This window comes from Peromyscus leucopus, chromosome 7 (assembly GCF_004664715.2).
Source record: "Peromyscus leucopus breed LL Stock chromosome 7, UCI_PerLeu_2.1, whole genome shotgun sequence".
Lineage (NCBI taxonomy): Eukaryota > Metazoa > Chordata > Mammalia > Rodentia > Cricetidae > Peromyscus > Peromyscus leucopus.
In genome coordinates, this window is record NC_051069.1 from 40,348,800 (window position 1) to 40,375,961 (window position 27,162).

Below are 27,162 nucleotides of genomic sequence, written 5' to 3' on the forward strand. Positions count from 1 at the left end.
TGATATAATATTATAATCGCAAAAAATAAAAGAAATAATGTTTTTAAATGTGTATATTGTTCCCGGTTTTAATCTGATTGTTTCTTGTATTTCACCATTAAGAATAACTTTGGGTCTTTTGGGTAGAAACCACAAATGTGAAGAGCTTCCCTGTTCCTAATTGATAAAAAGTATAAAGTAAACTGGAGATGACCTTTATCAGGTGATTTTTGTATCTACTAAGATGATTTTTTAGTTGTCTCTTTTTTTTTAATTTTAAAATTTTGAAAGTGGTGAGTTAAATTCAAACCCCCTTTGAAAGTCTTGTATGACTTTTCATATCCTTTTCAGGTAAAAAGATTTGATGAAGAGGAGTCAGAATTTCACAATAGAAGCTGCAAGCCGTGGCAAGTCCTTCTGAAGAACTGGAACAAATATTAGAAGTGAAAATAAACAGGAGGACTGGTTTTTAGTAAAGACAGACACATACAGAGGGATTCCAGTGTGACAGCCTAGGTGATTGCTTCTAAACATGAGGTTGCTGATGCAATAACAGCAAAGAACAGACTAGGATTTTCCTATATAGTCTTAAATAGTTCAAAGGGATACAGTCAAAAGATGTGAAAATTACCGTAGTTTTGGCATGTATTGCTTTATAACCTTAAAGGACCTTTGGAAAACAAAGAAGTAATAGTTTGAGTGAGCTTAGCACTTAAATAGGGCGTGGGGAGGAAATATTGATACAAATGAAACTTGAAGTTGCAAATAAATGGACTCAAAAATTATGCTGTAAGTCACTTGAATATAGTTCTACAAATCTCTAAAGAACACTTTCTAACATGCAACTCAAATATTAAAGGAACTGAACTAAAAAAAAAGGTTCTAGTAACTGAAATATAGAATTTCTGAAAATTCTCTTATACCATTGGAAAGTTGTCATACAAAGTTCTTAGGATGGACAATGTTGTAACCGACTCCTTGATACCATCATTTAGCCACTTACTAAAATTAGATAGGTGTCTGTGAGGGTTGTAGGGGTCGGATCTTGCCCTACAGCCCAGCTTGCTTTTAAACTCCAGATCCTCCTGCCTGAGCTCCTATGCACTGGGGTTACAAGGTCAATTTCAGGAACATTCTACAAAACACAGTAAAGGACTTTCTTGCAGATTAAATAAAAGCTAAGCTTTTATTAAGGAAAAAGGACATGCCCAAGATATTCTACCCCTGGCCCTATTCTAATCTCTATAAATGTTCTGGTCTATTTAATGAGACAGCTATCCTTTCTCTGACACTTTGCACAGCTCTGCTCCGGGTCCTACAAAGATAATACAAAGGAAAAGAAATCCTTAACCAGTTATAAAATAATTTCAGGATAACTAATATTCACTGAATGCTTATTATCTGCCAGGACCTTAGAGATATTAATGAATTTAATTTCAGTTTGTATTAACATTGCATTCTAAATGAGTCACACGTATCTAAACACTACTACACTCTTAGAAGTTTATGTTCAAACAGGAATATTAATAAAATGATTGCCTCCCCATTACATGCTACGTTAAGGGTTTCGGGCACAGCGGCATTTCTGCCTTTCTTCTTTTTACGTATCCAGCAATATATTAATTATCAAGATAACCTAGCATCTATATTTCAAGCCTCTTCAGTTTGTCTGGTACTATTCTTTACCTACATAGCTTGTATGCAGTTCAAAAAACAAAACAACAAAAAAGTTAGTCATTCTATTTGAATATTTTAAAACACATACTTGAGCCAATGACCTAGGAATTTAAAGCTTTTATAGCTTTTCAATACTAAGAGAAATACAGGTTGAGTAACACTTATCTAAAACGTTTGGTAGCAGAAATGCTTTAGATTTTAGATATTTTCAGATGTAGACACATCTATCTATCTGTCTGTCTATTTACCTGAATATATATCTCTCCATATATCTACGGAAAAAGAGGAGAGGGGACCAAGCCTAAATATAAAATTCATGTATATTCTACATGTGCCGTATCTACAGTAGTCTATGGGTGACTTTATGTATTGTTACAGTGTGTTTACATTTTGACTGCAATTTGTTACATGAGGTCTGGTGTAGAATGACATCACTTTGATGCAAACTGTTTTGAGTTCTAAGCACTTCAGATTAGGTATGTTCAACCCACAGTCTGACGAAGGTGAGCCCTTTGTTGGCTAGGCTAGTGAAAAAGTACTGGGCCAAGAGAATGAAGATACAGTTTTGACAACGATTTTTGTTATATTACAAACAAGAGGATCTGTCAGTGTAAGTAAGACCTTAGTTTAATGGTATAATAAAATGTTTCACTAGGCAGCACAAATCTCAATTTCAGTAAAAATACCCCCAAACATAAAATTCTTTGGGAAAACCGTCAAACAGCATAGAAAACCTCAAGTCTATGTAAATTATGTTTTAAATAATTTACCAGAAGTATTATCTAAAATTTAATTGGAAAGCTCTGTTTTAAAGGGGGAGGGCTTCCTAAGTCATCTGGGTAAAGGGTAGCCTAAGAACTTAATTTTAAAAAGTCACTATTAAGGTTATTGTTTAATGTCTAGTATATTAAGTTTAGTTCTTTTTTAATTATTTTGTTCCATGGATGTTTAAAATTAGAGGGAAAAGTCTTTATATAACTAATTTATATAACATTCTTTTCTAGGACTTAGGCATAAAATTATGCCTATGGTTATGCTGTATGAAATTCTATTGATTATTTTGGTTTATTTGCTTCCAAGTTCTTAGAAAACTATAAAATGACACTTATGATTATTGTTAGCCAATTCCATTCATATACATTATAAAGATTAACTTTGGGCCTATGTTTCAAGAAGGAAGTTACTGTAGCAAAAGAAAAATACAATAATTTTACCTACAAAATTCTGGGCTTCTGCAGAATGATGCTCAAAAGCCAAAATCCCAGTGTCTTCTGTAATTAGCTTCTGTTTTTGAAATCAGGATTACAACAGTTGTGCAGTCTCGGACCTCGCACCTCGATTCTCCAGACATATATTCAAAAGTTCTTTAGGTAAGCTGAGCTGCAGCTTTTAAAATGCTCTTGATGTTATTGTGGAAGAAAGAGTACAGAATCACTCCTGCTCGACCTGTATCATTAATAATCGCGAAAATGAGAACGAACTAATTCTGTAACTGATGCAGGTGACAGCTGCGAGAGGCTGCCAGAGAGAAACTATCCAGAGCCTGCCCAGCTCTCACAGTGATGCCTGACATTCCAACCTCAAAGGGAGGAAACCAGGTATCCTAGGAATGCCTGTCCAGTCCTGCAGGCTGGGTTTAAAATGGCACACTGGCAGTAATATCTCTCTGTAGAAAAAGAGAGAGAGAGTGAGGGAACTCTTCTGACAGTTATGTAACAGGCTCTCATTTGCTGATGAGGGAGGTGAGGAGCCATTTCAAAGCCTATGCTGACCTGAAAGCAAATCAATGGTATTAAAGGCTCTGGAAAATAGGTCTGCAGTGAATTTGAAAAGAGAATCTTTCAGAGACAGAAGAAAGAAGAGCTGACATGGAAAAAGCTAAGTAGAAACAGGCAACCAGCTTCCCCACACCTACCACAAAGCACTCACATGGTGTCTCTAAAATACATGGATACTTGACACTAAAGCAGCATCAGGCTGCTGTGCTTCCCAGAGGATACAAAACACACATTTACAGCATGGAGCTTTTAACAACCATGTTCCTTGGGCAAATGTCATGACATGAGATAAGGCTCTCAGTATCTCCTCTGCTTGTTTGATTTCTTCCAGGAAGCTATGACTCTTACTAGAAATGTCAGAGGCACAAATCTAGATTATGTGACTTTAGGTTGACATAAGTAAGCTGTATGTTTTTTCAGCTCGCAGACACTTGTGTTTTATTTTTAAATTTCAATAACAAACTAAAATATATATGAGTGGTTTTGTTCCTCAACTCTTTGCAAAAGCAAAGTATATTCATTTTTTTCTAATAACTTGGTGACTTTACCAACCCAGTTATATAAAAGACTATGACTAATTTCATTTCTAAAAGTGGAACAAAAGGAAGATTTGCATTTTACCAAAAGCAAGTAGGAGGAAACATGAGGTGGATGTAAATTTCTTGATGCTGAATGTATTTTAATACCAGAATGAGATATAATACACAGGTTCTTTTAAACCTGCTAAGAGGTTTAATAATATTTGGGTTCTTATTTTTACAAGATGACTTACTACTATTTGGCAAGTATGATTTCAGGAAGAAATGTATTAACATGTACATTCTCATAAAAATTAAAGTATAATTTTAGGAATTCAGGTATATCAAAGGTAATACTATATGATCTTCTAGGAAACAAAAATTTTGGAAGTTTAAATTCAATGGTATGAAAATTCTCTTTCCTGGATACTATTTTTTCTTCTTTGATTCAATTCAAACATAAGCATCTTCCTATTTTACTGCACTGTGGAGTCTATTAAGCTATGCAGGTTGGTGTGGAGCATTAGTATTCTCATAGGTGGGCTGGGGGAGTTGTGGAGGCTTTAGAACAAAAAGTGAAAGGGATGGGTTCTAAAAGTATAGACATTTTGAGAGTCTGGAACTTATATAAGGCAAAAGCTGCTCTTTGAAGTCAGACCCAGGGATTAGGATCCAGCCCCTCCTTACTTCAAAATTCCGAGGTTTTAGCAAATTACCTATTGAAATCTTATTTCCTTTATGATACAATGCAAGGACAATCCTAACAGCCACCACTTGGCTCACAAGAAATGACAGATGCCAAAGGCTCTGTGTCATTTTCCCATTACAATTTCTCTTTCCCTTTTTCTAAAAACTTCGGTAATCTTCCCTTGGTCCATGACTGACCAAGAATCGGCCTCAGCTTTTCAGACCTTGTTTAGTCCAACTTGGCCACATAACTCCATGGGAGACCCAAGCTAAAGGGACGGTACAGACAAATTCAGGATGGTTTCTACTTTTCCCTCCTGCAATTTTCTACCTAATTTTAGATTTCTGCTCTCTTCTACTAAATACAAAACAATATTATGCAATATTTAGAAGGAGAAAAAGTTGTGCTTTCAGATCTTTTGACTGAGTGACAGATGCAAAGTTGACTGCGACAAAGAACTCTAGATTCTGAAACTCTGCACCTAATATTTTGAAAATTATAATACTGATTACAATTTAAGCAATGGTAGGTCAATTTTGAAAGAAAAAATAACTGGGTTGCTTTGTGATTTAGAAAAAATACTTATCTCCATATCACGCTTGTGAAATAGCGTAATGAAAACGCTTCATTACCAAGCAGCACATGAGCACAGCCTAGCCATGTGTTCTCTGGGAATGCACAGTCCTCCGGGAGGGAGACAGCTGTCCTTCTGGAGGGCAGTGCTGGAAGGGGAGACTCCTGGCAGGAAAGGGACAGAAGGGGCTGAATGCCTTATGCTAACCAAAGCAGCCTTTCCTGAGCCTGCCCAAGTCTTCAGGAAATCAGCGCTGCTCATTTTCCATTGATCAAGCACTGAAATAGTATTAGCCCACAAGAAACATTTATACACACACACACACACACACACACACACACACACACACACACACACACACACCTAATAATGAAAACCTCTATTACATTAACTCATTAATCTAGAAGACATTACCAACTAAGCTGACCAGAAACAGCAGAAAAATAAATGTTTACTAAAACTCTCTGGGAAAATAATACCTGTGCAGGTGGAATTTTACTTTAAGAAGTCATCACATCTCTACAAACAAGACAAATATTAATGTTATTATTTCATTTCCAGATAAATACTGAATCACAACTCACTTAAGAACCAAGGTAACATGTGCTCAAATATGATCTAAAAATAGCTCCAAGGAATTAGTCCAAAAGAAGTTTGAATGAAATACTGAATGACGGGTTGAAGTCTCCTTACCTCCTGCTGTGCGGCAAGTTTTAGGATCAGTATTTCAAATGACTCCGCGACTGTGGTCAGCAGTAGAGCCAGCCGGCAGGAGTGGGAGCTGTGCATTCAGTGCAGCAGCTTAAGAATACAGCATAATCACACCAGCTCAGATCTTATCCAGCACGTGAGCGCTCCTGGTCAGGTCTCCACCACACTTGGAGGTGCCAGCTGTTTCCAGGTCCCCCTCTCAGAAGCACTTGGCCCAGATTTCAGGCCTGTTTGAGCCAGCCTCTGTGAGAGCTCTGCATCAGGAGTTTAATCCTCTACTCTCAGCCGGTGCAGCTTGGCCACACCACAGGAACGCCCCAACTTAAGCTCACACTTGCAGAACAGGCTTCACCAGCACGCTCCACCCATCAGCCTCCCACAGGTGAGCACTTCCTGCACAGAGAGCAGCCCTAGGAAACTGCCATTTAACTGTGCCCTTCATGCCTTGCCAGTTCCTTACTATTCGGTTACTTGTATTTGTTAAGTGGGCGGGGGCAGTGTATCTGACAAAACGAGGCATGTCAGGCCAAAGAAAAGTAAGTAATCAAGTAGGAAGGATTGCTAGCAAAAGGCTGAGTCATAAAACCCACTGCAACAGGCTAAGGGAACAAATCTTTCGGTATCTTTGCTGATACTAAGTTATGACTTATGCTACTGACAAGTTTTAAAATGCATCCATTTACACAGGCTCTGTATGAAAAATTCTGAGAATGACAGTTATGCATTCATCAGGGGAAAAAAGTTTGCTCAGAACGGAAAACCCAGAGCTTCCCAAAGGAACTTTCATTGCACAGGGGTGAGGCTCACATCACCTGTCCAAGTACTTCCTGTCCTCTACCAGAAACGTTCACCAGCAAATGAGGGAGTCCTCAGCAACCTCTACCAGAGGAGCACTCAACCAGCCCCAGCTTGTGACTATTAAACCATGATCTTTAGGTAGCTACATAAACACTACACACTGAAAAGAATCTTCACTTACCCTATATTATCACCACTGAGCTGGAATTTTTTTTTTTTTTTACTAAATGGGAAAACACTGACATATCTTTCTGTTCCAATTGAGGTTTTACTAATTCCAGTGTAAAGTTCACCATCAGATACTGTTTTCTTCAACAAAATCATTATATTGTACCAGACACCATTCTAAGAACTTACTAGTCTTCATCCTAACTGAATAAAGCTGACAGATACTGTTGTCTGATCTTACAGACAGGCAGAGAGGCTGAGCAGCATGCCAAAGCTGCACAGCTATGAGGCGGCAGAGACAGTGCTCACAGAGGATTTACATTCACCATGCGAGACTCAGTTACACTTACTCTCTCCTCCTTTTCTGAACATAGCTCTGAATATAAAATTGCTGCCAAATGGCAAGCCACAGTAAGGAAAGCAATACATTAATTTGATTTGAAAATACAAAAGGACACAGAGAATCCCAAGTGTGGCAGGAGCAAAGCAAGTTAATTTCCCACTAGTGGAACAGCTATGGACTTGAGGGTTTTGTTGAACAGGATGTAAGGCTCCTAAAATGTATTCATGACAGGGAAGGCAAACCCATTCTTCTTCAATTTCAAATTAAACACACACACACCCTCCCCCATCCTTTCTTCGCTCAATAGAAACCCAAGCAGAGGAGGGCAAGGCTAAGAGGAGAGAAGGAACGAACGGGAAAGAACAAAGGTGGCTGCTGGGACTCAGCTGGTAGAGTCTCCACACAGGCCCGAATCCTCAGATCCCCAGCACCGGACAGAAGGCCCGGTGCGGTGGAAGATGTCTACAATCCCGACACCAACACCAGGGAGGAAGAGACAGGAAGATACCTGGTGCTCACTGGCCAAACAGTCCTGCTGAACTGGTTAGCTCCAAGTTCAGTGAGAAACTCTGTCTCAAAAAAGAAGAGTGATTGAGAAAGCATTCCACTTCAACCTCTGCACTCACACAAAAGTCTAGACACACACACACCCTCCATATAAACACGAAGAATAAAGGAAGGAAAATAAAAACAAAATATGTAGAAAAGCCTTAATCCCAGCACTCAGGAGGCAGAGGCAGGCGGATCTCTGTGATTTCGAGGCCAGGCTGGTCTACAGAGCGAGATCCAGAACAGGCACCAAAAACCACACAGAGAAACCCTGTCTCAAAAAAACAAAACAAAAAAACAAAGACTGTTATCTGTGCCCAGTGTAAATAGACAAGAAAGTGTATGCAAAAACGGGCAGATCTGGGTGTAGAGCCTACACTCTAGTTAGCTGTTCTGGGATAATGTCAGTTTCCTGCTTTTGATTATGCACTACATAGCTAGTTATGTAAGATGTGGCAACTCGGAGGAGGAGTGACAAGTACAGGGACCTCTCTGTGCTATTTCTGCAACTTCTTCTAAGACATTATTTCAAAATGAGAAACCTGAAGTCCCTCTAACTGGAAAATGCACTGTACTGTGTCAACTTCTGATCACTGTGGCAGAGGGGAAGTCACTTGTCCCTTTCCCTCACATCTAACAAAATGTTTAGATCTATCTGTGACAAATGGAATAGCATGTGCCTTGGTGTGGGTAGGAGGCACAAGAGAATTCACCGGGGAGACAACTGGCTATATTCTTAACTTTCTAGTATAAAAATTACTGGAATAACTCAAAACTTTCACGGTGTGTCTGCAAATTCTTTGAATCAAAACACTTTTTAACACTTGCATGTTCCACATACCGGCTAAAGCTACCATCAGCCTCCTGCCTGGTCACTCAATAGCCACTTCGAGTCTCTTTTCTTTTACCCCTAAGTCAGCCACCAAAATTATCCTTTTAGCAAAGTACATTAGATCACACAGCTGTTCTGCTCATAATCTTCTTTACTTTCCTAAGTAACAGTGAAAACCTCACAGCAGCACCTAGGCCCAGAGGATGTGATGGCATCCTCTCCCCTTCTGACCTAAACCCTCCATCTTCTCTCCCTTGGCCTTCCTGATGGCATATTTACAGGTTAGGATCTACACAGCTTTGTGTCTTAATACTCCCTTCAAGTCTTCGCTCATAAGTGATGCTCTAACAGTCCCTTCCCTGAACACTATCTCCTGAAACCGCAACCCCATATGAACCAGATGCTCAGCCTCTGAACTTCACTCAGCTGTATTTTTCTCCACAGAACTTACCTACTATACCATATAGTTCACTGATTTAGTCACCATCGCCCCCTCTCATGGCTCCCTCTCAATTCCCCCAAGACTGAAATTCCATCTGTTGTATTCTATTTCAGCTACAGCATGTATTATGCACCCAATTACTTACTGATCAGGGGACTGAGGTGTTATTGTTTCTCAATGGCAAGGCACTTGGCCTAGCAGGAATGAGGACCAGGGTCAGATCTCTAACACCACACAAGATAATTTAAAAAAAATCTGATTAATAAATGAAACTAATACTTGAAATGATTTCTTAAAATGGCAAAGATTAGTTAGAATAGACAAGTGTGGCTAGGGGCCTATTCATAACACAGTTTTAAGGGGATGTGAGATGTTAGGAAACTTTTTTGATGCCTCTAATGGAAACAGCTCTTATTCATAATTAGAAGTCAAAAACTGTTTTCAAGTATGTACCAGGCACAAAGGATGCAAAATTGCATAAAATGGGAGAAAGGTGAAGGAAAGGGAAAAGCCATCACAAGCTCTCATCTAGGACTCTCTTCCTGATGACGTATAAGTAAATATTATGTTAAAAATCTTTACAGTGTATTCAGAGAGAAAACTGACTCAGGCATTCTAACTCTCACCTGACTCCTCCATCAAAGATACTGATTTTATCACCTAATTCTTCTTTTTAAAATTGATTATCATTTTAACTTTATTCCTGTTATGAGTATTTTGCCTACATGTATGCATATATACTCTTTGTATGCCTGGTGCCCACAAAGGCCAGAAGAAAGCATCAGATCCCCCTGAAACAGGAGTTACATAGGATTGTGAAACAACATGTGGTTCCTAGGAATTGAACCCAAGCCTTCTGGAAGAGCAGCAACTGCTTTTGACCACTGAGCCCAATCCCGATTCTTTTTTTTTTTTTTTTTTTTTTTTTTTAAAGATTTATTTATTTATACAGTGTTCTGTCTATATGCATGCATGCTTGCAGGCCAGAAGAGGGCACCAGATCTCATTACAGATGGTTGTGAGCCACCATGTGGTTGCTGGGAATTGAACTCAGGACTTCTGGAAGAGCAGCCAGTGCTCTTAACCTCTGAGCCATCCATCCAGCACCCCCAAACCCTATTCTTAAAGTACCAGCCTCATGTATGTTTATGTTCAGCAGGAAGAATATTTGAGACAACATTCCAAATAGGATAAGGAAAAATGTGGTCATTTCAATCGAAGTGACACTGAAGGAACATGGCAATAAAGAAGCTGGAAAATCAAAGAACAAAGAAAGGGAGGGAGGGAAAGAGGGAAGGAGAGGAGAGAAGAAGGGAGGAGTGAGTGAGAAAAAGGAAATAAAGTAACGGAATCAGCAACTTCACAAATAAAATGAGAAAGAAAGCAAGACATTAGAAGACCACTTTCTCAGAAGACCATTACAAGGAAGTTTTGCCTTAAAAGAACACTGTAATAGATGGTTGATGTTGGGATGGTTACTCAAACCAAGTGATGAGTGATGAACTCCAAGTCATCCTTGGAAATAGCAAATCTGTAGCCCAACATAATTATCCTTTAAACTAGAGAATATCACTTGTGAGAAAGCCATCATGGCCACATGGCTGATCTAGAGTGGAGTGCTGAGTTCTGGCAAACAGCTGCATCTTTCTTCCAGTGAGTACCTGAACAGGGCTGATGTGAATTATGTACAGTCCAGATTTTAAGAATCATACTTTCTCAGGGATCTCCACAAACTAGTGAGTGTCCTCGCTGCCCCTGTGAGACAGCCTCTGTACGGGAGAGGCCTCACGTGACTTTGTCTCTGGTGTTCCTCTGGGGACACCTGTGTGAGAAACTGCATGCTCCAGAACCAGCTCTCGTGTCCTTTGGTCAATGCCGGAGTGTGAAATAGTCCAACGTGGGATTTTTCTTACTGGTAGTAAACAAAGGATGATCCCAATCGGGAATCGTGACTTTTTTTTTTTTTTTTTTTTTTTTTTTGATGGTCATGTTCTGTTTTGAAATAACCTCTGTGTATTTCATTTATTTTATTTTAACTGGCGATCTCTGAGCAGGCTTCAGATTTTGACAGTTGATGAAAGATACGACAAGCATTAATGTGTGGGTGAAAAGCTTGGTGAAATTCTGAGTGAAGTTTTAGTTAAAGTTGGTTGAACTTGGGATTGACTGGGAGGCCAAAGATTTAAAAAGCAGAAGATTCTCTCAAGACACAAGTTGTGTGATAATAGTGTGTTTTGTGTGTGTGAATGAGAATTTGTAAATGTTGAATTCTAGGCTCCGACAATCATTGTCAGTGCAGATCAAGCTGCAAGTATTTATGTTTTAAAAGTTAAATTATAAGCCGGGCGGTGGTGGCGCACGCCTTTAATCCCAGCACTCGGGAGGCAGAGGTAGGCGGATCTCTGTGAGTTCGAGGCCAGCCTGGGCTACCAAGTGAGTTCCAGGAAAGGTGCAAAGCTACACAGAGAAACCCTGTCTCGAAAAAACAAAACAAAACAAAACAAAACAAAAAAAAAGTTAAATTATAAAGCTAGTTACGTCTTTCTAACAACTAGTTTTAATGTTTATGAGCATATTTTACCTACATTACCTTTTCAGGATATTGAGAAAGATGCATCACAAGCACAGGCTGGAGGCTGGGAACTAGATGGTTTTGAGGAAGAGGTCTTGGACTCTTTCATAGAGCAAAGGGAAGCAATGCCTTCTGGGAATTGAGCTAAGTTTTAATCTAGTCTTTAAGATTAGAAGTCAAAAACAAAAATATTAAGGAAATGAAAACCTAATTGATCTTTGAAGCATTGTTATGTGGAATTGAGTGGGACTTTTGAGGCCTTTCTTCCAGAAAACAAGGACTTGGTTGTCAGGCCTATATTGGTGCCATGTGTTTGTACTTAAATCATTTCAATGGAAAGTGTCTTAGTGATTGGAACTTCTAGTGCAGTTTGGAGTTCTTCCATTTGAAAAATGTGATATTTGCATGGGATTGTTTGAATCTTGTTTTCTAGTCCCTCCCCATCACCACCCTCATAGTCTGAAGGTAGATTTTTCTCTTGATAAAGGAACAAAAAAAGTGAACATCTTGTTTGTAAATTGGTATCTAGTAACTAGTGATAAACTTGAAATGGTAGAATTCTTTAAAGCCTAATTCTAGGTAGCCTTAGGAAAATGTATCTTAATTATTTTTGAACATGTATTCACCTTGTCTTTTTCAAATATCTTAAGTTATATTTTCTTTTTCAGAGCTGCTTCTTATTTGGGGCTACTTTTTTTTAATTGAGGCATAATTCATAAAAGGGTACATTGTTTTGATGAGACTTTTTACAACTGTGGCTGGATGTCTTTCTTTAGTCTTCCAAGAAGGGCCATTTTACTTTTTTAGAGTTACTTTTTAAAGTCATGAGGTCAACAACTTGGACTACTATGCATGTAAGTGCTAATGCAAATTAAAGCCCAAGTTGACCTCCAGCAGCAGTTCATTCTATGTTGACAGTGAGAGAACACTTTGCCTGTTAGGATACTGTTACTCGTGGACTGAAATGCTGAAGAAACCCCTCCCTCTATTTATTTTTTGCAAAAATCAAGGTATATTCTAGGGTTTCCTGGTTGACCTCAACAGATAAACTGAGATGATAGTCTTAGTTCAGAAATGATCTGAATGTAGATTTACAGTCTACGTGTACAGCTGGCTAAGTGAGACCGCTTTCACAGTTCTGCATGTATCCCATCGGCTCCCCATTAGTCACTGAACTCTTAAAACTGGTATTGTAACATTACCACAATGTTTTGCGCCAATTTTATAAACTTTACAGTGCAATATATGTTCCTTTTCTGAGGCAAACCAAAGGTATATTTCTCAAGGTTCTGCTGCTATCAGCAGCGTTGATGGAGGATCTTTTATACATTTGTAATAGATAGAAATAAACCAGATTGCAGTTTTTGTTTTTCTTTTTTTGAAAATTTAAACCATGTACCAAGTTTCTGGTCAAGATTGTGTAGGATAATTTAAACATAATTGCATTCTATTAACCAATATGAATGTATTTCTTATGCATATAGTTACATTGAAATAAAGTTCTAAAAAGAAAAAAAAAGAAAGAAAAAAAGGGGCAGGGAAGGAAAGTATACATTGGCAAATGTTCACCTGGATGTACTGTAAAACCTCAGAGATAACACTGGACCTAGAAATTATTATCAATACATCTAAAATTAACATCAGAATATTTATTTATGATTATGTAAGTATATATAGAGAGATAATGCTATGAGGTTTTCAATAATCATGCTTATGTATCATTTTGCCTGTTGCTTTTTCAATAAATATTTAGTGTACTGACAAAAAAAAATAAGAGTAGGTCATATTGAAATAAAGCAAATTTAACTGAAAAAAAAAGAACACTGTAGGAGGGAGATGGGTGGGTATAATAAAAATGTGTTTATGAAACTCTTAAAGAACTAACAATGAAAAACAAACAAATTCAACACTGCAGGCTGGGCATGCTGCTCTGGGACACGGCCCTTGACCAGCATACAGCCAAGGCCAGACTCCACCCACAGCATTACTTCAAACAACAAAGAAACAAACAAAAAACTATGAAGAATTTTAGGTTTTATTCTTAATTTCAAAACTATGCTACTAATTCAGGCTGATAAGGTGTCAGATTAAATCACTTGTTAACTAAATCAAAAGATCTCATGTTTTACCTATAAAATTCTTCCCCAAAGTGAAAGCTCAATTATTTCTGTATCTGCTACCAGAGGAAAACAAAACTGGCTATTTCCAAGCAGAGAACAAAAATACATCATGCAAGCCTATTTATGTGACCATCTGAAGAGGCTCCTTCTCCCACCTTCATGCTATAAATACTATAATTAGGGACTGAGAGATGATTCACCAGGTAACTGCTCTTGCTGCTAGGCCTGAAGATCTGAGTTCCATCCCTGGGACTCATGTGATAGAAAGAGAAAACTAACTCATGCAAGCTGTCCTCTGACCCCCACACATGTAACATGACATGAATACACATGTGTGTACACACACAGTCACATTAAATACATGCAATAAAAGTAATTTGTGAAGTACTGGGAAAAGTTTTAAAACAAAAAATTTTATCAATTACATAGATCTTGTTTCTGACCAGGAGATTAAATGATATGAACTGATGAACAGGACCTTGGAGCACAGCTGAGAGCCGGGACTTGCCTAGCATACCTGAGACCTGCCTTAAGCTCCAGCACAGAGAAAAATCAACAGATGATAGACAGATATGCAAACAGACAGACCTCTTTCTACTTTAGCTTAACTCTCTATTGCTTCAAATTAATATTTTTACATTTCCTTTTTACATTTTCTAAAAAATCATTAATTCGTGGAGAATTTCATATATATTTAAAGATTGATTTATTATATGTATACAGGTGCTTTCCCTTCATGTTTGTGTACCACTTGTATTTCTGATGCCTGCAGAGTTCAGAAAATCAGATCCCCACACAGAATGCATTTTGAACAGATTCATTCTCCCCAACTCTTCCCCTTTTCACCCTCCTCTCAACCCTCCCATCCCATCACACCCCACTGTGAGATTCCTTTGGAAAAAAAATAATTACTTCTTTGCCCAGCTAATCCAGTTTGTGTGGCTCAGCTGGTTTTGGGATTGGGGCCTGCTCTGTTGTACCAGATTTTAAAACAACAAAAAATGATTCCCCCCCCTCACAGCAGCCATCAAATGCTAATATCTTCTCAGCTAGCAGAGGAACTACCCATCTACCTTCCTGTTCTCTAGGATGGGATTTTGTCTGGCTGAAGCTTGCACAGGTCTTGTTACAAATGTTACATTTCATGTGTGCATCTATCCTGTTGCATCTGGAAAACACTGTTCCTTGAAGTCATCCACCACCTCTGGCTCTTACAATCTTTCTGCCCCCTCTTCTGCACAGATCCCTGGGTCTTAGCATGAGAAATGACATGTCTGATCTGGGGCTGGACACTCTACAACCTTTTGTTCTCTGCACATTGGTCAGTTGGGTCTGTGTTAACTGCCACCTACTCCAAGGAGAAGCTTCTCCGAGGAAGGCTAGCAGATGCTCATATCTATGGGCATAGTAGTAACTTATTAGGAACACATGGCTACGTGGGTCATAGGCTCTAGGAGAGAACCCAATACTATCACTCTGCTAAATGTGCTAAATGGCCACAGTATTAAAACTGGCTTTAAAAAATTTCTGTCCAACTATTTTAATAATGGTCAGAGAGGTTTATCTAAGTCCCTAGTCTTTTGTGTTTAGAAGTTCATACCTCAAAAGTACGGTTTAATTTCACATTCTGTTTGTTTGTTTCTCTGTGTATCTCTGGCTGTCCTGGAACTGGCTCTGTAGCCCAGGCTGGCCTCAAACTCAAGAGATCCTCCTGCCTCTGCCTCCTTAGTACTGCAATTAAAGGTGTGCTCCACCACTGCCTGGCTAGTTTCACATTCTTATATAGTAATATTTATGTTCCTTAGAGGACTATTTCATATTGTGTGCTGGGTGGTTGTAATGTTTGTGTGATATATATGTATATTTATGTGGACTGGAAGATAAGGCTGCTTGGAATCTTTTGGTCCAGTGATTGTTTTTAACATTGGGAAGCTGGAGTCATTAAAAGACAGTCTGAAGGAACAAAAAAAAAAAGCAAACTGGGCTTTTTTTTTTTCACCCGCTTTCCCACTGGTTCTCTGACTCCTCTTCCTCTCCCCTCCGCCTACTCCTTTTCTTCCCACCCCCTCACAGATAAGGTGAGATAATGTGACAGATGTAGACTGCCATCAAGGAAATTATTTTTAAAAGATCAGGTGTTGATCCTAGTAATGAAACTATGACATGAAAATTTAAGAATTTATTACATAAGCTTAAGAGAAAACTGCAGAGCAGAAGGCAGAATCACCAAAGTTGAAGACAGTTGAGAGAAACTATACACAGAAAGAAATGAGAGAACACAGGCAACAGAAGAGAGTTCAGGACTGGTGAGACAGTGTCATGGGATGTAAGTAATGTGGGTAGGAAGAGAGGAGACAACAGCTGAGCACATTTCCAAACGGGAAAAAGATACCAGCAGTTCCTCCAAGAACACCCAGCAACACACACCCAAAGACAACGTATTTCCTTCCTGTGTAACACCACTGCAGCTTCCTCTACCAAACCATACCCTATTATTCACTGCTATTCTTTCCTTTTTGTTCTCTCCAACTTTTGGGTTTTTTTCCCCTTATGAACTATGGGTATTTGCTGTCTTGGTCAGGACACAAAAACTCAGCTTCATTTTCATCTACACAAATTATTGAACACATTAAGAACACTAAAAAAAAAGCTTTAAAAGGAAAAAACTTCCTATTGCCCTTGTTGTATAATAGTATAGGGAGCTCTAAGTTTTCAGACTCAAACTATAGCTGCATTTTTCCGATTTGGCATCTAACAGTGACAGATGGCAATGTTAAAAATAAATAGAACATTCAAGTTGTTTATACTGTAGGCAAAGACAGTTTTAAAGTGCGAAACAAGCCCAGGGCTGATTGAATTTGCATCATCTCTTTCAATCTGCATTAGGAGTGCACAGTTCCTCAAGCCAACTCTGAGTTGTTTTCAGAAGGTAAACCATTAGCTCTTGAAGGTATACTTGTTTTTCTACTAATGATTTAAAATTAACAGTGACTTGCGATTCTGCAAATATAAACCTTTCTATAAGTGATTAACTTTCTTAATGGTAAAGGCTTCAGGGTTTATTATTATAAGAATCATTACTTTTCCTTGAAAAACATGACAAAATATGTAATTAATACAAATAATTCTGATACCAAAGTTAAACTAGGTTTTAAAAACTGAGGTTATAGGACACCTCTGATTGAAGCTACTAACATTGGGATGTAATGACTAGAAAAATTTTAGCTTACAACACAGGAAGACAGACAAAACAATGCTGAAAAATTACAGTATTTTTTGTTATGCTCATGAAAATCCACAAAGACCTTAGCAAACTGGCTTTCAAAAAACTCTGACACTATTTTTACAACATTCAACAAACCAGAACTAGAGGGGAAGTTCCTTAGTCTGGTAAGGAACACCCATGAAACTGTACACAGATAACATCTCCCTCAATGGCCAGAGACTGAATACATTCCCCTAGATTGTGCATAAAAAGGGTGTACGTGCTTTTGACTTCTATTCAATTTTGTGCTGGTGGTCTCACCAAAGAAAATTAATAAATAAAAGCAGCATCCAAACTGGAACAGAACTAGTACTTGTACATACTATTTTTAATATAGGAAATCCTACAGAAACCATTAAAATGCTATTAGAACTGAGGTTTCTGAATAAGAGGACAACTGGAAGCATCTGCGTGATGTGGAAAATGAAAAGCATCAATCAAAATAACAAAGAATAGATTCTAGGAACTGGAGAGACAGCACAGATATTGAGAGTACATACTTGTCTTGCAGAGGATCCATGTTGGTTTTTAGAACCCTCATCAAGGGGCTCACATTGGTCTGTAACTTCAGATCTGGGAGATCTGACACACTCTGGGGTTATCTGCTTTTATGCACATACGCATGTGCACAAGCACACACACACACACACACAAATTAAAAATACTCTTTTTTTTTTAATATTCCAAAAAGAGAAAAGATTGGAAAACACTGGCAATCACATAGGGAGAACTAAGACAGCTCAGAGGTGCAGAAAAAAAGAAAGACGACTCATCAAAAAGAAGCAAGCAGCACATGGCTCCCACCACGTGGCCCTCTGTGTTATGGAGGGGAATCAGCAACTATGCCCAAAGGAAAGCTAGGCAGCGCTGATGATGGCTGGTAGGCCTACCCGTAGAACCAGCCCAGGAGACTAAGTGACATCTACAGCAACACTGCTTCAAATGGGTACCTGATGTTTAACAGGTCTGAGAGTACACGGACAGGCCAGACTGTGCAACGTTTGCTTCCGGCACTCACAACACACTCTGGAGACGGTCCCTTACTATGTCCCCCACCCCGGCACGTGCAACCTGAGGAATGGGGCTGAAAAAGTGGGAGATTTTGACCTGTCAGCTGCAAAGCTACGTGTGGACCCAGCTACAGAAAGGGAAACTACTATGGAGTGGCATGTGACACAGGCGCAGCCCCAGCCTGGAGAGTAGGAAAAGTAAACCCTTCCAATGTGAACTTCTCCCCTGAAGACCAAGCAGCCGCTCCAGCAATGCTTTCCTTTTTTGTTTCTATAGTTTGGGTAATAGTTTGTCTTTACATTATTTTTCAAAAGTTTCATTCTTTTTATACCTCTTTTTACATTTACTGAATTCGTTTACACCTATTTTCATTACTGCACAACCACTTGTGCAGTAATGAAATCTTCACAGCACACTCGACATTACTGTGGGCATTTTCTGTACTAGAGTGCACAGGCAGCCAGAGGTCAAGATAGAGTACCTTATTTTATTTTATTTTTTTTTTTGAGAGAAGGTCTGTCACTGAACCTGCACCTCCTGGGTTTAACTAAACCCACAGACAGGGAGCCCAGGGACTGTCCTGTCTGTCTGGGCCTACTGATTTGGGATTGCAAGTGTGCACACTCTTTCACTTAAGGTCCTTGTGCTTATGGAGCCAGCAGCACTTTACCAACTGAGCCATCTCCCCAGCCTCTTTGTATGTATGTATGTATGTATTAACATTTACCTGTGTGTGTATACACATGTGCAATTGTAAGTGCAGCCTGTAGCATGGAGATCAGAGAACAACCCATGAGAGTCAGTTCTTTCCTCCCATCCTCAGTCTTGGCGGCAAGAACCTTCAGTTGCAATGGGTGGTAGTGGTGCACGACTTTAATTCCATCACTCAGGAGGCAGAGGCAGGCAGATCTTTGTGAGTTCAAGGCCAGCCTGGTCTATAGAACGAGTTCCAAGGCAGGCTCCAAAGCTACACAGAGAAACCCTGTCTCAAGGGAAAAAAAAAGGCAAAACAAAAAGAACCTTCTATTGCTCAATCATCTTGCTGCCACACTCATCAATTGCCTTCCATGTACTTCCTTATCTTGTTTGGTATCCTGCTGCTGTTACAATATCCCTCTCCTCCTCACCGAGTGGTACTAGGAACTGAGCCTCCGGAGTCAATAGCCACTAAACTCTGCTATATCTAGCAAAGTTATGCTTTTAAATTGGCTGAGAAATATGGACATCTCAAGAGAAGCATAAACTAAAGAATTTATGACCAACAAGCCAACCCTGTAATAAATAATTAAAAAGAAATGACAATCCAACCAAACAGAAAAAGTAGCCAAAAATTACAGGACTCAGCAATAGCTCTAACCATAAATGGTCTTAACTCTATTTGAAAGACAATCGCTAGCTATGGGATTTTTAAAAGATCCAACTGTGAAATGTCTCCAAGAAACCCAATGGCAAAGATACCACAGAGTGCAAGTGAAAGGATGCAAGCATGTGTATTGAGCTAATCCCAGTTGAGATCAAGGCAACAGGGGTAATCTGATATGTAAAGTACATTAAAACCCCAAAGTAGCAGAAGATATTAAAAGGCCACTAGATATTGACAAAGGGAACACAAAGATAACAGCTGTTACCATGTGTACTAAATGTCAGTGTTCCCAATGTCATTAACAAATACTAATAGGTATAGCAGGACAGAGATGCTCTAACACAAAACAATGGGAGATTTCAGTACCCAACTCTTATGAGTAATTAAATTAACCAGAGTGAAAATCAACAAATACAATTCAGTGTTAAACTGCACCACACATTAAATGGACATAACACAGAATATTCTGTTCAAAAATTACAGAATATACATTCTTCTCAGAGGTTCAGGTAACAGTCTCTAAAGCAGACCACATTTTAGGCCATGAGACCAATATTAGCAAATATAAATGAGTTGAGATTTCTCTTTATCTTATCTGATTATAGTGGAATACAAATAAAATTAACATCATATAGTGTGTATGTGTGTGGGAGGGATGGGGGTGTATGTGTGTGTATATATTCTCAAGCCACATAAGGACTTGCGATACTGAACAACATATTCTTGAATGACTAGAATGACTAGATGGACACTAAAGAAATCAAGGAAGAAATAAAAATATTGCTAAATGAAAATGGATCTCTGGGATGCAGCAACGAAAGTGTGAAAAAAATCCAAGTTTATATCTCATAGAGCTCAAATAAATAACTTAATGATGCTCTTTAAAGTCATAGGAAAATCAAGACCAAGCCAAATCCAAAACTTGCAGAGAGAACTTGAGGGAAAAATTAATGAAATGGAGACTAAGAGAACAAAATAAACAGAAACTTAACTAAAGAGCTGTCTCTCTGAAAACAGAAAACAAAAACTGATAAACCCTTATCCAATCTAAACAAAAGGAAGAGACAGAAGACTCCCTTATAAGACATTAAGAAAAGAGGTACAATAAATTCCAATGAAATTCAGATCATTAGAAAATAATTTGAAAACATATTCTAATATAACTAGAAAATATAAATGAAAAAATTCTTCATGACACATAAGACCGAGCAAAATTAAGAGACACAAACAACATAAGAAGACCCACAACAAGCAATGATATTGAGGTAGCAGTAAAGAGTCCCTCCCCCTCAATCGAGGGACTGAAAAGATTCACCACTCACTTCTACCAGACTTCAAAAGAAGAGTTAACATTGGCCCTTCTCAAATTGTTCCATAAATACAAAGAGAAGGAACACTGCCAAACCCTTTATGAATCTGAGTGTTACCTTGATATTAAAACTAAAGACACAACAGAGAAAATTAACAGACCAATTCCCACAATAAATATACACATTAAAAACTCTCATTGAAACACTTAAACAAATATAGAACACAGCAAGATCAAATATCATGACCATGTTAGTTTTGCTTCATGATGCAAGGGTGGTATCCTAATTTGCTCTCTATTTCTGTGATAAAACACATGATCAACAGCAACCTGGGGAGGAAAGGCTTTGTTTGTTTTTTTTAAACTTATAACTCCCAGGTCATGATCTATCACTACAGAAAAGTCAGGGCAGGGATTCAAGGCAGAAACCTCAAGGAAGGAACTGAAGCAGAGGTAATGAAGGAATGCTGCTTATTGGTTTGCTCTCTGTCTTTGTTAGGGTTTCTATTGCTGTAAAGAGACACCACAACCACAGCAACTCTTATACAGGAAAACATTTAATGAGGCAGCTTACAGTTCAGAGGTTCAGTCCATTATCGTCATGGCAGGACATGGCAGCATGCAGGCAGACATGGTGCTGCAGAGGAACTGAGAGTTCTACATCTAGCAGGCAACAGGAAGTGAACTGCCTTATTGCACATGGCTTGAGCATAGATGAGACCTCAACGCCTGCCTCTACAGTAACACCCTTCCTCTAATAAGGCCACATTTCCTAACAGTGCCACTTCCTTTGGGGGGCATTTTCTTTCAAACCACCACACTCTCCACAGATCACTAAGCTTCTTCCTGGTTTATACAACCAAGGTCCACCTGCCCACAGGTGGCTGGATCCTCCCACATCTATGTTAATGAATTACCCACAGGCCAATGTAATAGAAAGGCATTTTTCTCAATTAAGATTCCTTCTTCTCAGATGACTCTAGCTTGTGTCATGCTGACAAAAAAACAAAACAAAACAAACTACCTAGCACAGATGGTTTAACAAACAAACAAACAAAAACCCAATATATAGATAGACTTAAGGACACAAATCTGGATAATCTCATTAGATGCAAAAAAAAAAAAAAATGCCTTTGATAAAGTTCAGTGTAAATTCTTGGAAAAAGTAAAGAATAGAAGGAAGATACCTTAATATAATAAAGACTACATATGGCAAACCTATAGCCAATGTTACAGTAAGAGGGTAACTGAAAGTATGGCCTCTACCACCAGGACCAAGATAAAGGTATCCAATCACTCTTAATTCAGTATAGTACCTAAAATCTTAACTAGAACAGAAGAACATGAGAAATGTACCAAAAGGATATAAAATATATAGAAAAAAGGAAAAGGGTCAGTTTCTCCTATTTGCAGACAACTTAGGAGACCCTAAAGAAACCTCCAGGAGACTCTTCGATCTATTGAACACTTTTAACCAGGTAGAAAGATACATAATCAACACATAAAAATCAGTAGCCTTTCTACACACCAACAAGGAACATGAGGAGAAAGGGGAACAGGGGGAAAAAGAATTTAACATAACTTAAAAAGTAAAATAACTACCTAAGAATAAAGCTAAGCAAAGAGGCGAATGGTCTTCATGGCGGACTTTAAGAAACAAAAGGAAAAAAAAAATGAAAAAAAAAAAAACCCACTAGAAAATGGAAAAACTTCCCATGGTTGTTGATTGGAAGAATTAACACAGTGAAAATGGCTATATTACCTAAAGTTATCTACACAGTTAATATAATCCCCACTAATATTCCAACAACGTTCTTCACAGACAGAACTGAAAAAAAAAAAGAGCCCTAAAATTTATATGGAAGCATAAGATCCCTGAAGAGCGACAGTGACCCGAAGCAGGAAATGCAATGTTAATAGGATCAAAAGAACTAATCTGTAATTATACTACAGTGCCCAAACAACATGGCATGCTACTGAGTGTCTCTCTCTCCCTCTCTCTGCCTCTGCCCTCTCTGTCTATCTCTGTGTACCCCCTTCAAGAGTTCAGAGTAGAATGCAATGTCTAGAAATAAACCATGTAACTCCAGCCACTTAATGTTTTTCAAAGGTGCCAGAAGCATGCATAGGATTCAAGAAATCATTTGGGGAAAGTAGATAAACACATGTAGAAGAATGAAACCAGATCCCTCTCTCTCATACTGTACAAAAATTAGTTGACAATTTACCAAAATTTATTACATGTCCTGAAACTTAATATAAGATTTGAAATTCTGAAACTGCTAGAGAACATACAAAACCACTTCAAGATATAGACATATGAAAAGACTTTCTGAAAAGGCCTCTAATAGTTCAGGAAATAACTTCGAGAACTGACAAACTGCAGGTGTATGAAACTAAAAAAATCTCTGCACAAAAAGCAATTAGCAGCATGAAGAGATGGTATACAGAATGGGATAAAATCTTGGTCAATTGTATATCTCAGAAGAGGTTAATATCTAGACTCTATAAAGATTTTCCCTTACCGGGCAGTGGTGGCGCATGCCTTTAATCCCAGCACTCGGGAGGCAGAGCCAGGCGGATCTCTGTGAGTTCGAGGCCAGCCTGGGCTACCAAGTGAGTCCCAGGAAAGGCGCAAAGCTACACAGAGAAACCCTGTCTCGAAAAAAAAAAAAAAAAAGATTTTCCCACAAATCAATCAATCAATCAATAAATTGGCAAGTTAATTGAACAGACAGTTCTTAAAAATGCAAATGGCCAATAAACATATAATCACCTAGGTGATTCAAATATAGAAATATGCATAAGGGCATATTTGTGGGGATGTTTCTAGAGAGACTTAACAGAGAAAAACTTACTCTGAATGTGGATGGTACTGTCTCACAGACTAGATTCCCAGACTGAATAAAACGGGGAAAGGAGGAAGGAGCCAGCAGTATTCATCTCTCTACTTCCTGACTGTGCTGAATAGTTCTATGTCAACTTGACATAAGCTAAAGTCACCTAAGAGGAGGAAACTTCAATTAAATAAATGTCTCCAGAAGATGGGTTGTAAACAAGATGTAAACAAGGAGGTCATTTTCTTAATTAGTGACTGATGAAAGAGAGGGCTCAGGCCATTGTGGGTGGTACCATCCCCGGAGTGGTGGCCCTGGGTTCTATAAGAAAGCAGGGTGAGCAAGTCACGAGGAACAACCCTGTAAGCAGCATCCCTCCATGGCCTCTGCATCAGCGCCTGCCTCCAGGTTCCAGCCCTGCTTGAGTGCCTGTCCAGACTTCCTTCAATGATGACAATGATGCCGAAGTGTGAGCCCAAGTTGCTTTGGTCACGGTGTTTTATCACAGCAGTAGGAACCCGAACTAAGACACTGAGGACATAATGTGACCAAATGTCCCATATTCCCATTGCCAGACTTTTCCTATTGTGTTCCTTCAAATCATGTCAACACAAGGCCCTCATTCTTAAGTTGCTTGCATCAGGCATTTTGACAGAACAATGAGAAAAATAATTAACACACCACTCTTGGACACATACCCAGAGGAAGTTATGTCAGCAAATCACAAACACTTGCACATTCATCTTTACTGCTGTAGTATTCACAACAGCCAGAATATGGGACCAGGCTAGATGTCCATCAACAGATGAATATTTTTTTTAATGTGGTGCATACACACACACATCAGCCGTAAAGGAGAGTGCTGCCAGGTGTGTCAAGTTGACAACTGAGGTTAGCCATCACATACATTTACAGGAAAATGGATGAAACTGGAGTCATTGTGTGAAGCGAAAAAAGGAAGCTCAGAAAGACAACTGTCATATCTCCGCTCACAAGTCCAATCCAGACTGAAATTTGTACACTGTGATATGGAGCGGGGAAGTAACTATGAGTGAGGGAGGAAATACCTGAAGATGGGGAGGAACAAGAGAGGGTAACCACAGGCAAGAAGAAAACCCAGGCTGCACATGCATTTTGTCATATGAAATCCAAAAGGACAAAGTATCGTCTGGTCTCTTTCAGGTACATAATCTAGATATCAGGAAAGCAGACATCTATTTGGGGGGGGGGGCATTGAGAAGGGAGAGTAGGAACAGGTAAAGGTAGCTGTGGGCAAATATGAGCAACGTATAGTAGTGTATATGTGTCATTAGGTAGTCCATTATTTTTACATTAATTAAAAAAAAACCCTATGTACCAGAAAGATGAAAACCTGTCAAAAACTTGCATGTGATTGTTTAGAACAGCCAGAAATACAAACAACTCCACATGAATAGGCAAATATCATTAAGTTATAGCTACATTAGAGCAAGGGAAGCCCTGAAAACATTATGCACAGTGGAGGAAACCAACTACAAAAGATAAAATGTCCAAATAGAAAAAAACCACAGAGACAAAGAGTAAACTGGTTCAGAGGAGTAAGGCAGAAGAGAGTTTCCAATGCCTGCTAATTCACTCAGGATTTCCTTTGGGGGTAATAAAAACGTTCTATATTGGCTTTACAAGTGTGAGGACACTGACGACTATGAATTATATATTTTATTTTATACATACAAAAGTTTTGTTTGTGTATATGTGTGTACTGTCTGTCCAGGTGTGTGTACCAGAGTATGAGTATGGAGGTCACAGGACACCTCTGTGGAATCAGTTGTGCTCCTTCCATTTTCATGTGAGTTCTGGGGATCAATTCAGGTTGCAGGGCTTGGGTGACAAGCATCCTTACCCGCTGAGCCATTTGGCCAGCCCTGAATTATGTATTTTAAAAGAGTCAACTTCATGGTATGTAAATTATATTTAAAAATGTCTTTTACATAACTAATGCCATACTGTAAAAGAAACTTATAATCACCAAAGTTACTAATAAGCATTTATCAATCAAACACCCCAAACAGGACAAAATTGCTTGAAAATGACAAGAGAATCCTGGCTTAAGTAAAATTGCAGACAACACTATTCTGAACAATTTACTTTGCTGAGAAATATACTTAGTCTCCCTAAAATAATGCCTATGAGAGAAACTGAAACAATGTCCCCTAACCTGTGAAGAGAGACACTGGAAGGCTGTCCCATTGAGCTTTTCTCTCACATGCTCGACACAAACATTGCCTGATGCATGCTGAGAAGACGTGGGAGAACACTTAACAGAAAAGAATAACCTTTGCTTTTCCTGCTTCCCAAATATGGGTTCTAAATCCAAGAGTTCCAATGAATTTGGGGGCTCAGAAATTTCTTCTTCTTTCAATAGGATGGAGGGAGAAAGCAGAAGAAACGTAAGATAACCAGGAAAAGTAAATTTCACTACATTGTTCTTATTTTTCTTTTTAAAACTTTATGTCAAGGCATGTAGTTTACACCTCTAATCCTCAAGAGGCAGAGTCAGGAAGATTGCAGCCAAACTGCCCTACATAGTAAGACTATTTCTTAAAAAAATAAAAATAAAATGCATATCAAATTAAGCATCCTTGTACTAGGAATTCAGCAGAATCTTGTCCGGGTGAAACCACTTGAATAAATTTAAAAAGTCCCCCATTCTCTTTATTACTTAAATCCTCTGTAATATTGCTTTGCTTCCTTATAAGCTATTACACATATTTATATACTATAAAAAACTAGAAATGCTGTTTAAAACAGTTTTTATGCCCATACTTACAGATAAAATACATGTTCTTTGCAACTTTTAACTTTCAACTAATCATACCACCCAGATTAGGTAAGTCTGTCATTCTGTCTGTTTCTTTCCTCCTGTGTGTGTGTGTGTGTGTGTGTGTGTGTGTGTGGTTTGAAAAGGGGTCTCATATAATTAGGCTGAACTCAAATTCACAACATAGTTGAGTCTAGTCTTGAACTCCTGATTGTCCTGCCTCTACCTCCCACATAGTGGGACTATAAACACAGGTGGCTTCCAATGTCACTTCTCTAACTTGTACTCACCTTATCCATCAGTATCTAGCCTCCTACTATGTAATTAGAAGAGCAAATAATGACAATGCTTACACAATCCACAGTTCATTAAAATTGCCCCCAAATGGGAATGCACATAATTCTTTGTGACATGCTCTACAAAAAAGAAGGCATTTAAAAACCAAAACCACATAAAACATGTATTGTATCAATAAATGCAAAGAACAGCAAAGCAAGCAAAACACTTTCTTGAAATACACCGTATGTTATCTGCAACCAGCTGGCCACAATCACACGATGGAGAAGGTGCACTCACCTGGTTTTGGCACTGAGTTGGTCACTGACTGGGGAACTTTCTGGTTAATTAACTCGACACAATGACCAGGGAAGAGTCCCACCTAAAGAAAAGCAACAAAGAGAGGATTCCAAACCAGCAAATAGACCAGTGTGTGAACACTGCCAACTCAGTTCCTGTAATGTTCTCCACAGCCCCTCCCAAATGATTCTAATAGTCCAAGTCTCTGAATACCAGATGACAATTATACAAACAAATAATGAAACAGTCTGT

At 38.7% G+C, this 27,162-nt stretch overlaps 1 protein-coding gene across 1 annotated transcript in view; it reads right to left on the reverse strand.

The window, feature by feature from the left end:
• Positions 1-27,162, reverse strand: part of Arhgap32 (Rho GTPase activating protein 32) — a 234,977-nt gene that overhangs the window by 36,538 nt on the left and 171,277 nt on the right. The window contains 1 exon segment of the mRNA XM_028879075.2: positions 26,911-26,992. Within this exon segment, the coding sequence (XP_028734908.1) occupies positions 26,911-26,992 (82 nt within the window).